The sequence below is a fragment of the Pleurodeles waltl genome, chromosome 7 (assembly GCF_031143425.1).
Source record: "Pleurodeles waltl isolate 20211129_DDA chromosome 7, aPleWal1.hap1.20221129, whole genome shotgun sequence".
Classification (NCBI taxonomy): domain Eukaryota; kingdom Metazoa; phylum Chordata; class Amphibia; order Caudata; family Salamandridae; genus Pleurodeles; species Pleurodeles waltl.
In genome coordinates this window covers 677,295,451-677,307,753 of record NC_090446.1, presented here as the reverse complement: position 1 = coordinate 677,307,753, position 12,303 = coordinate 677,295,451, and the positions used below count along the sequence as shown (strand labels likewise).

The following is a 12,303-nucleotide window of genomic DNA, read 5'->3' as shown; positions in this document are numbered from 1 at the left end:
TTGATTTTACGGGCTCTTCAAAAATTTGTTTTGCGTGCCGTAACATCCCTGGTAGCATTGGGAGACATTGATATTGGCTGTGTGTAGCCGAGAGGGTGTTAAATAAAAAATCATCCTCTATAGGATCGGAATGCAGTTGGACATTGTGGAAGTCTGCTGCCCTAGCCACCAGTTGCGAGTATGAGGTACTGTCCTCTGGCGGTGACGGCTTTGTGGGGTATGAATCGGGATCATTGTCCGGCACTGGGGTGTCATACAGGTCCCAAGCGTCTTGATCCTGATCGTTATGACTTATGGTAGTTTGCGCTGGTGAGTGCATTTGTGGCGGTGTTTGTGCCGGCGATGCCTGTGGTGGAGAGGGCGGAGGCGTGACTTTTTTAACCACTTTGGCTTGTGGTTGTGCGTCATCCTTTGGGAGGCCGATCCTTCTTTTCCTCATTATTGGGGGAAGGGTTGATATCTTCCCTGTGTCTTGCTGGATGTATAGTCTCTTTTGTGTGTAGTCCGATTCTACACTTTGGAGCTCTTGTCCAAATTTGTGCATCTGGCCACTTATTCCTTGTTCCTCTGTGTAGGATGAAGGTGTGGAACTTTTCGGCGCCGAGAGATCTTTTTTCGGCTTCGGCGCCGACAGGATTTTTGTGGCTTTCGGCAGTGTGTCTCGATGCCGATGTTTTTCGGTGCCGGCATCTTGCTTTTGCCTCTCGGCGCCGCTATCTCGGCTCCGAGGTTGCTCCATGGCGGTCCCTCGACCGGAGTCGGGTGTCTTCGCTATGGGCGTGCCCTTTTTCGGCGCCTTCGACGGTTCGCCGGTTTTATGGGTCGAGCCATGGCCTGTTGGCAGTGGCGTCCCCTGGGCTTTTGTCTTCTCAATGGTTTTACTTTTCGATGTCTTACTCACTGTTTGTAGCTGTTCTTCGACGTCGGAGTCTCCGGATTCTGATTCCGGAACCGAGAATGTTTCCTCTTCCTCGTCGAAACGTTGTTTTGTCGGCGTAGAAGCCATTTGAAGACGCCTGGCTCTTCGGTCCCGGAGTGTTTTTCTGGACCGGAAGGCTCGACAGGCCTCACAGGTATCCTCCTTGTGCTCGGGGGACAAGCACAAGTTACAGACCAAGTGCTGATCTGTATAAGGATACTTACTGTGACATTTTGGGCAGAAACGAAACGGGGTCCGTTCCATCGGCTTCGATGTCGCACGCGGTCGGGCCGACCAGTCCCCGATGGGGGATCGAAACTACCCCAAAGTCTTCCGATGATCGGTGTCGATGTACCTAACTATCCCGATACCGAACGGAACAATACCGACGCTTTCTTCCGAGATTCTGACTAACTTTCCGAACCGAAACACGGAGCGAAAAGGAATACGTCCGAACCCGACAGCGGAAAAAAAACAATCTAAGATGGAGTCGACGCCCATGCGCAATGGAGCCGAAGAGGGAGGAGTCCTTCGGTCCCGTGACCAAAAAAGACTTCTTCGAAGAAAAACAACTTGTAATACTCCGAGCCCAACACCAGGCAGCGGACTGTGCTAAACATGTGTATCTGCAGCAACATATGCCATCGAACAATATGATTCTCAACATTAACGGTGTAGGCAATCATATTTCGTTCAGATGTTGACTATAATTCAACATCCATGGAGGTATCTGAGCAAGATAGAGGAATCTCGTTAACTTAAGTGTCAAGTATTCCCCATTTGTTTTGGAGCCTAAGCAGCTCCTTGACGTGTGATTTTCCACACCAACCCTATTTCAGTTTTACAGGGCCGAGGGCTCATGTATTAGCGGAAATAAAGTGAGGTTACCATTTGCCCCTTTCAAAATAAGCAAGGAGTAGATTCAAGAGCTGCTTTAGGTACTCACCCCTTCATAAAATCCTTTGAGGTACACCCGCTCCTTGGCCTCTGTGAGCTTTTCCCGGTCGTTCTGGCTCTGGATTTTCAGTTCATCACAGACCAGAGGAGCAGAAAGGTTTCCATAGCCTGGGATGTCAATGATTGGCACCTGTGGAGATAACAGGACTGTCAGAGATATTGCTAGAAGAATAATGACAGCATGGAATGGAGAGTGGCATGAAACAAACAGCTTATTTGCCAAGGAGGGGCATTTTGGGAGCCAGAACATGGTATGCCTTTGGACTATCACTTGAGGTAGGAAACAACGTGGTACACATGAAAAATTATTTGTGTTGGGTCGACTTAACAAGTTCTAGACATTTTACGACATTAAAAATACCTGTCTTAGTATGTAGCGCAAGGCTAACTACTAGGAGAGGTGTTTATTATTTCGAAATATTTGCATAGTTCATGGGGTGGAGGGGTATGAAGTAAAAATAACTGACAACAAAACTGAAGCAAGGCAATAAACGCGACAAAAATAATTGGGAAAATACAAATAACTAGGCTAGTGCAAATAGTGTGCGTTCTAATTCAGGGGAGTATAAAGATGCACACTTTGGAGCAGGCAATGCATTTCTACAGCAACAAAGAAGCAAATGCAGCAATACAAGAAATGAAGCCATGTGGGACACACAAGCTTTACGATCGATTCCCTACTGCAATGAGATAGAGAAGCTAGTAATAATCAAAACAATGGCAACAAAACTAAACGAATGATGTGCTCAACAAATGCAGACTAGAACACCTAAAAGGGCACAGCCTTACACCATAAGTGTAAAACTGGAATGGGTAGCCGTGTGAAGTTGCTGCTTGCTTCCAACATGCTCACCAGCCAACAGAATTACACTGCTTACTGCCAAACATAGATGCACCCCTGACCATAAACAGTCTCATGTCAGCACAGTACTCGCACCTTTGGCATTCCTTCTCAACTAGGACTGAGGATGGGGCCATTACATAGTCCCCATCCTCAATCTGCATGTAGTTTGGTCAGTACACCTTGTTTACACTGACATGCAGTGTTGTGTGCATGGAAAGTAAACATGGCATAACAGAAGCATAACAGAAGCAATAGTTTGCATCTAGATGCACTAAAACATTGCAGGACAATTACAATTCCTTAGTCAATTAAACAGGAAAAAAGAACATACACGCCGATCACAAAAAGCAATTATTAACATGTACAATAATAAAATGTTGCCCTTTTCCTTTGACAACACTGTTTTAGTCATTTGTGGATGCAAAATGGGCTATGCATTTCATTAAGAATCCCCCCTTTAAGCTCCAATTTCCACACAGTGGTGGTTTAACACTCACTGTGGAATTATTTCCCTTAACCTACACATTTTTAAATCATGTGAACTGCTTTCGTCAGTACATATGTTTCATAAACTGTTGCGTTTAACGTATTTTTAAAATGCATGAACACTACAATGCATGGGCAAAGGCATTTCAAACGTGCTCTTTACAGTATTGCATAGCACGCCCTCCCCATCACCAGCCGTCAAGCCTCACCAAAAACGGAGGACAAATGCAAAATAATTTAGGGAATAATTGCTCTTTTCCTGACATTTACACAATAAATATAATGTTATGACTATAATTTTAGATATGCTGAATTGAAACTAGTTGTACGTTGTAGGAAAGTGCCCCTTTTTGACATGGTCACCCCCACTTTTTGCCTGGTAATTGATGCAATTTTGACTGAAAGTGCACTGGGTTCCTGCTAACCAGGTCCCCACTGCCAGATCTCTTACCCTAAAACTGCGCAATCGTTCCCCTATTGGCAATACCTTTGGCCCCCTGTAAGTCCCTAGTAAATGGTACCCTTTGTACCTAGGGCATGGGTACCAAAGTGTGTCGCCAGGGGTCGCTGCATGTATTGTCCCATCCTCAGAGACCTAGCACATGCAGACTGCCAGTGTAGGCTGCGTGTCTTGGTGCAACTGAAAGTGAAAACACAACATGGCACACAGCCTGTGGGCCCTGTTCCCTAACACTGCATCCAATATATGTAAGTCACCTCTACAGCAGGCCTTTCAGCTCTATGGCAGGGTGCATTATATTACATGTGAGGGCATATCTGCAAGAGCAGAGATTCCCCTACTATGTCTTTGTCGATTCGTAGACATCGTGAGTGAACAGGGAAGCCATTTTAAGTACATGCGCTGGACGAGTTCCCCAGATACACAATAGCTTCACTGAAAATAGCGATGTTTGGTTTCAAACATCTCCTAATAAACCCTCACTGATGCCAGTGATGGATTTATTAATACATTCACCCAGAGGGCACTTTGGAGGTGCCCCTAAAAACCTAAATACCACCCATTTAGGGACTGACTAGGTTTAGCCAGCCTACCACCACCACCACTAGACAAGATTCTGGCCCCTTAAGGTAAGAGCCTTTGCTCTTGGGCAGTCAGAAAACAACCCAACAGGACGACCTGCAAATCTGCATTCCAAGGCTGGTATGCAAATCAGGCTTCACTCAGAGGAGAGACGCCGACCCCCCCTACCCAAGGGCCCATTTGCACTGGGACAGGCTGGAAATTTGGTATTCAGGGAGCTAAGTTCACCCCTCAAGTTAGACCCACCCTTAAGGTGAGCTGCCTGATGTGGATACCACATTTAGAAATCTGCCAACTTGGTGTTGGCAGAAGTAGGAACTCTGGTACAGGGTTAAGTCCACTCTCCATAGGAAGTGGTCATATAGAGGGAGTAGGGACCCCGGGGTAAGTAGCCCACTGGCTACTACCCTACCCTAAATTCAGTACTTCTGGAAGCCCCTGGCACCAGAAAACCGATTCCTGCTGACCTATAAAGAAGAACATTCAAGAGCCGCAAATGCAAAGCCCGAGGAAGAAGCACCTGACTTGGCCCCAGCTTTGTCGGCCTGTCTGCTGTTCCCACCAATTTGCAGCAAAGTCGACCCGTCCTGCAAGCTGCTGTACTTCCAAAAGCCTCAGAGGCCTGCCTGCCTGCCTGCAACAAAGACACAGGAACTCCTGTGGCGCAGCAGAGGGGATAAGAATAAATATGACAAAGAGTTATTTAGGCAACTTAATAATCAGGACCACTATCAACTTATTATAGAAGACCCTACGATAAACCTGGAAGGTATTATTCAAGAAGCCACTAGCGAGGCACTGGAGAATGGATGGATATGCAAAAAGGAATTTGATTATCTGAACCAGAGTGATAAACATACACCTAGGTTATATATCCTACCCAAAATCTATAAAGATCCCAATAATCCTCCAGGTAGACCTATAATTTCAGCATGTGGATCAATACTTGAACCACTTGCTCAAAATGTAGATATTTTTCTCAAACCTTTTGTGTGGACTACACAAGCTTATGTAAGAGATTCCATGGACTTGATTAATGAACTTGAGGGTACCTATTTCAATGAACAAACACAAATATTGGTTACACTTGATACTGAAGCTCTATATACCAATATCCCACAAGATGAAGCCTTAGAAGTCATTAGGACTTGGCTAGAATCTAGAGACCCCCCACCCCCACATAAGGTTCCCACTACCTTCATAATGACACATGCTTCATTGGGTCTTTAAAAAAACACTTTTCACCTTTGGAAAAGACCTGTATCTCCACATAAAAGGTGTAGCGATGGGCTGCAGCTTTGCTCCAGAGACTGGTAATCCTGTCATGGATTGTTTTCAAAAGAAGTGGATCTATAGTACCAATAACCCCTTTTACCAACACGTCATACAGTGGCTAAGATATATTGATGACATTTTCATAATATGGGAAGGTGATCGGAAGCTACTCACTGCCTTCCATATATGGCTTATCCATTGAACCCCTGACTTGATATTCACAACGACCCATGATTCAAGAAGGATTAACTTTCTAGACCTCTGGATAGAGTCAAGAGAGGGACACATCGAAATGAATTTGTATACCAAACCTACAGATAGAAACACATTATTACACTTGTCCAGTAGTCATTCACATACCCTTAGAGAAAATGTACCCTATGCCCAGTTCCTCCGCATTCGAAGAAACTGTACAAATAAGGAAGAATATTTTACCAATGCAGAGAATTTGACACCCAGACTGATTAATAAAGGATACCCTAAGAAACTAGTAAAAGGAGCTTGTAAGAGCCTGGTTCACTCCTGGAGAGTGTCTATGGACTCCAAAAGAACAAACAGAATAAGATCTATTATAGAGAGGAACTTGAAAATATTAGCTCCATTAGACATACCAAAACCTCTTTTTTCTTTTACAAGAGGACGCAATTTACGAGATTCACTAGTCCATGCCTCCTCCCTAGGCCCAAAGAAGAATGATCTGAGACAAATGTTGAATCAACCCCCTGTCACAGGACATTATAAATGCAATACTTGTAAGTTCACAGAAAATACCAAAACTATCATTGTCAATGGTAAAACAAACGAACAGCTTCGTTTTTCTAACTGCAATACGAAAACCGTGATTTACTGCGTAAGATGCCCTTGCTCATTGTTTTATATTGGCCAAACTGTCCAACCAGTTAAATCCTGCATTTTACAACATAGGTCGAGGATTAGGTGTATATTACGAGGCGCTCCCGTGGTAGAACATTATACAGCCAAAGAACACAAAGAGGATGACTTTGGTGGTCTGCATTATACGTGGCCGAAATAAAACAACAAGGTATGAAGGTGTCAACTATCTTAGACAAAATGGAAGCCAGACTTATTGAGAAGTACGGAACAGCCAGACATGGGTTAAATTATGTAAATGTAATGTGGTCCCTTATAAGATGTTAGACTACTGCAGCCCATTATATGCAATGAAAAGTCTTCCTATGTAATCATCTACCAACTGACTGTATGATTATTAGTTTTGATATCCACTAGAGTGCTCCTGAATGTGTGAGAGACAGTTTTTGTGAATGTGGGGTGAACACTGTCCTCCCAGTATTTTTTGTACTAGCTATGGTGTTTTTTTTTTTAGAAATTGTTTTTATTAATTTCCTTTTTTCAAAAAATGTCTGATAGTTGAGGCTAGATTCGGTAAACTTCTTGGTTTTTAGCTTTTAGTGGTTACAAGTTATAGTGAGGTGATAGAATAGAGGAATTCTGGGTGTTCCCTCCCCCTCCACGCCTTTTTCTGGTCCACTTGCAAATATGGCCACATTTCTAACTGACTCGTGATACAATGAAAAGGAGGAGCCTCTAGTCCGTTATCAATCTTCTTTAAATATGGCTTCCATCACACACGCCTACTCCCCACTAACCGCAGAAGAGTGACTACATTGTGAGACTAAGATACAAACATACTGCGTCCATGCACGCCACGTTATGGGCATTTTGAAAACTAGAGGAATGCAGCTTATATACAAATGTCATTTAAGTTTTTATAGGCGCGTAGCCTTTTTCGAGTGAATACCACGTTGCCAATATTTGTTTTACAGAGCCTCTGACACCTTTATTCCAGCCCGCATCGGAATTCTAATGTCTATGACATTTTGATGAGGGTCCTATTAGAAATATTTGGGAAGAACCTCGAGGGTCTCGCTTTTACAAATACGGTGGGCTAAATTCCGATACCGTCATAAAGGTCAGAGTGCATAAACATAAATAGCAGAATTAGGCAGTCCAGCATGTGCTTTTTTTGTAATAAATAGACTACCCTCCATTTTTCATCTTAAAACAAACTCTATACTTTTCCTACCACTATTATCCTATCACGCCTAGGACCCAGTGTTCACCCGTAGTGCATGTATGGTTGCACACATATAAACAGTCACCATGACAAGTATTTTTAAGAAAAATAATGATGCTTTTAAGATGCACTTTATTAAATTTAGTGGTGTAGCTTTGGTGTAATAGCTCACAAGGTGCTGAGAATACGTGGTGAACAGGGTGCAATGTTACCCTGGTGGTGTCACAGACTAAGTTGTTTCATGTTTATTATCAATGAAAAACATATTTACAATTATATTTGTATGTACCGCTTCCTATGTCCTGATGAGGCCTAGAACTGAAGGGCCGAAGAGTGTCTTGAATTTTTGAACCTAGAGACTATGATATAAGATACCGTATTCAATAGGACTTGAATTATTGATACCGCCTGTAATACAAAATTATTCATTACCTCAAGTGGAGGACTGCTGTTGAAAAAGGTGTTTGGCAGCCCACAATTAGAAATTAAGTTGGAAGCTTCAAGTGCTAATGAGCTTGCACTTAGTACCAGTCTTTGTTTTTGACAAATTGTGATGTATTTTTTAGGGTGATGTCCTGTATTTGTCTTCGTGTTTGCATTTTAATACATGGTTTGTGCTTCTTGTATTAGAGCGAGACAAAGGGAGACAAATGTTGATTCATTAAAAGTATAAACATGAGTAATAATACAATGTCTCCAGTGAATTATTAGGGTTTTCACTGTGAAGTTTAAAATATATGTATCTTTCCCCACGATATATCAGTTTTGTCTTAGCAGTGTTGTCTAGCCCAGATACGGTGGGATGACTGGGCTTTCCCCGGATAGTTCCCTGCATCTTGCAGGCACCCCTAGAGACCTGAGAGGACTACCAACCACAAAAAGTCTGACACCAGAAAGCAACAATGCACCCGTGCCGACTAGCCCGAGCTCAACTGGGCCAACGGTGCCAACGTAGTCCCCCAGCCCTCCAGAGACACAGCTCACCTTGAATTTGCCCACTGTGGACTCACTGACACTTCCTGCAGCCTCTGCCCACAGGCACCCTCAACTGCAAGTGCTCCCAGTGGAGAAAACCTGACTCCTCAGGACACCTCTGCACCCGCTGCCCTTGGCCCGTGGAGAAGACGACCGAAGGTGTACCTCTGTCCCAAGCATCTCAAGCCTTGACCACCTGTTGGTTCTCATTGACTGGACTCCCCGTCCAAGCCTGCAGCCTTTCTTCCAACCGGACCGATCCCTATTGACTATTACTGGGCACCTGGCGCCATACTACACCTCTGCACCAGGCCGCCCCAGTGCCGCCCAGAGTGACCTATTGGTGTGGTCCTGACTCCTGCCCAATACTTACCTTAAGTCCAGGAGATTGGCCCCGTAAGCCACTGTACTATACCTGAAAGCAGTACTTGTTTTTCTCTCTATAGTATAACATTGCAGCTTCCATAAATTGCACTAAGTGTCTGCTTTAAACTGTAAAGATGTTTTTGCAAAAGGCACTTACCTCATCGTATTATTTCTGGTGCCTATAAATATACTTGTTATTTTTGCAAATTGGTGTGTCTCTTTCTCGAGTTGTCTCTCATTTATTGGCTGAGTGTATATTTGCAGATGTCTCACACTCCTCTCTGATAAGCCTAAGGCTGCTTGACCACACTACCCCCTAAAATAGCACCTTGGGATTGCTAGAGCAAATCCCTGTACACTAGTAGGGGAACCCCTAGACTATGCACAATATAACTAATTTTGATATAGCATATAAAGAGCCAACCCCCTACATACGCATGTGAATTTTAAGCTACATTTACCACAAAGCTTGCTCTGTAAATCTCCTTAATGGTGTACATAAAAGAAATGTGACACTGAGTTAAGAGTATTCCACTTTCCTGAGGACCAGAGAGGAGACAGATTAATTGGAGTTCATTAGAACCCGCATATCAAAAGAGCAACAAGTTACCTGAAATCAGTGAGAAAACAGAGATAAAAATGTTCTCAAGTAGGCCACAACAAACAATTAGTGCCTCTTCAAAAACCACAACATGGCCAAGTCAGCCTATTGCTAATTATCTAATTACTTAACTGGCAGGTAAATGAGAGCTTTTAAAAGATCTGATTGAATGCTCACTCTTGCAAATCATTCACCCTACTGCTGACTCAGCAAGATTCCTAGGCTACGGGTCTGAATAAAAACAGGTGATTAACAGTGGGTGCACCTAAAATATCAAGAGACAGAGGTTTAAGGTGGCAGCACAGATACATAGTGACCAGCCATATTAAGGTTAGCGGAACCACATTCTTGCTCCTGGTCTGGGGGTCACTTTTGCGTCAGTCTCTAATGCAGAAGAGCAAGCAAGAGTAAAGTAGTTGACAGACAATAAAACCTTACATTAAAAATAAAAAATAAAAGCCAGTCGAGATGGAGGCTATTTTAACAAACCAAAGAAAGGGATCACCCATTCTACCGAGGACTGGGACAGGACATTATTAAAATAAAGAAATCATACATGTGAACATTTATAATATAATAATCAACGATACGTACTGGCTCAAAAGGCAACACCATCTCGTCTTTGATTCCATACTTTGCTCGTAGCGCCTAGGAGTAAAACAAAAAAGAAACTAAACATTTTTTTGAGCAGTTGACTGCAAAAGCTAAACAGTACAAATGACATGCTTAACTAACAATTAGGTATGCCCTACATGTGAAAGGCAAAAATGATTAGCATTATGCACTAGTGCATCTATTTTTCTTACATCATATGTGGTATGCAATCAGGAAAATGACTAGTTACAGTATGAAGGAGTCCACTTTCTGGTGCAGGTTTTACTGTGTGTGTAAAGCCCACAGTTGCCTCCATCAGACAACACGGTAATAAACTATGATTCACTCAGTGAAGCTTTAACATTAACCTTAACCTACATAAAAACAACATTCTAGTTCAAGATACAGCAAAGAAAAAAAAAAGTGAAAAAATATCCAGCGGGTCGTGGAAAGCAGAGGGGCAATCTTGACCAATTAAGAAAAATACCGGGTGGGAAAAGAAGCTCAATAGCTATATGTAACTAATATTCCAGATCTTGATGAAAAAAGTGTAATGAACGTTGATTTTTCTTGCAAACTTTCCAAATGGGATCCATCGGATAATTGGAAGTGTGCTCATTATCCATCCACTTTGAAATAAACTGTTCTTACAATGTTATATTGCTTTGAAAAGAAGGAGAGGCATACACACCCTCATTCCATGTTTGCTACAGGAATTAAACATTTACAATTTTTCTCTTCATTTTTATTCCTAACTTTCATGCGAAAAGAAAGAAAATAGAAACCAAACAGTCCTCCAAATGGCCATATAACAGCAGGTGGAGAGATACGTTACACAAACAACATTTCAAAGACATCTACAGAAGACTGAGAAATAAAACAAGACTTTAAATGTGTGTTTACAAAGTCACAATTACTCATTTTCTATTATATTACTATATTACTTGATGGTCTCATACCACTCAACACCCAATTATTCTCACTATGCTACACACATATACACATATAAAATGTTAACAAAATATTTAACAATTTTTTTTTTTTTTTTTTTTACAACTACCTATGTTTTTAACATTTTATGTTGTAATTCAGGGACAGCTAAAAGATAAATTACAAAATAAAATAGGGATATGTCTATTCTAAGGCTAACTTTTCCAGATGTTTAGTTAACTATTCCTGCAGTTCTGCTGTTGACCCAAAGAAGTAAGATCAATAGTTTTAGGAGAATACACAAACCAACCTGTTTCTTCTTCAAGTCTCTGAGCGCTGCAATGTCATCTGGGGCATCAGAGGGAACACTGGTGACAATCCCGGTGCCTTGTGAGAAATAAGAAATAAACTGAAGTCAGTCACCACAGACATACGTTGTAGGGGAACTGTGTGGGGGAAGAGTATTCCTTACCTTTATCCTCTTTAATGGTGAGCATTGGCAGCGCATAGATAACTTTAAAGGATGTTAAAGGAGCAGACAGTGCAGCTCCCAAAATGTCCTAGAGGCAAAATAAGATAACCATAAAACAGGGAAGCAGAAGTGGCACAGTATAGAGAAACTAAGACCTCCCCACTGCATAGGTGTCATAAGCACAATCCCCATTCAAAAACTTTCACATGATAGCCTTTTATGGCATTTCTCTCAAGTCCATAATTAAAAAAGGTAATCTGCTTGTATGTAGGCACAACCTGCTCAGTTTTGAGCCTCAAAATGTCCTTTTTATATTGTGAGGTAGGCTCTACTGTTTATTTCATGGTATTCAGAAGTGACCAACCAACCATATATGCGCTTTACAAAAGAACATGTGCACAATAAAAATAAAAAAAATGTTTTTGCTATAGTAAAAACAACGTTTTTGCTATAAGGTATTCTTTCTTTGATCTACGTTTGACACTTGTTCTCTTGGATGAATGCTATACACACCAACACACATGTATAATATTTAAACATTTTCACACAAAGTAATTTATTATGTTACTGTTCTAACAGATTTCTCAGTGATGCTTCAGGACCCTCTGTGATTGCGTTCTTAGAGTAGCTGAGGCACAGTGTCATGAAAAATCGACATCATTGTTGTCAAAGAGTGTGACTTATTTATAATAAAACAACAGTGATGACCTAAAATGATTAAATTTAGTTGTCATCCTCCTGTAGCTCCCCTTCCAACCAATCATAATTGTTCAGGCTAGTTTTAAA

At 42.0% G+C, this 12,303-nt stretch overlaps 1 protein-coding gene across 1 annotated transcript in view; it reads right to left on the bottom strand.

The window, feature by feature from the left end:
• Window positions 1-12,303, bottom strand: part of LARS1 (leucyl-tRNA synthetase 1) — a 360,224-nt gene that overhangs the window by 227,438 nt on the left and 120,483 nt on the right. The window contains exons 11-14 of the mRNA XM_069244681.1: window positions 11,518-11,605; window positions 11,356-11,432; window positions 10,116-10,169; window positions 1,866-2,006 (exon numbers count right to left, since the gene is read on the bottom strand). Coding sequence (XP_069100782.1) covers window positions 1,866-2,006; window positions 10,116-10,169; window positions 11,356-11,432; window positions 11,518-11,605 — 360 coding nt within the window. The remainder of the gene's footprint in view (window positions 1-1,865; window positions 2,007-10,115; window positions 10,170-11,355; window positions 11,433-11,517; window positions 11,606-12,303) is intronic.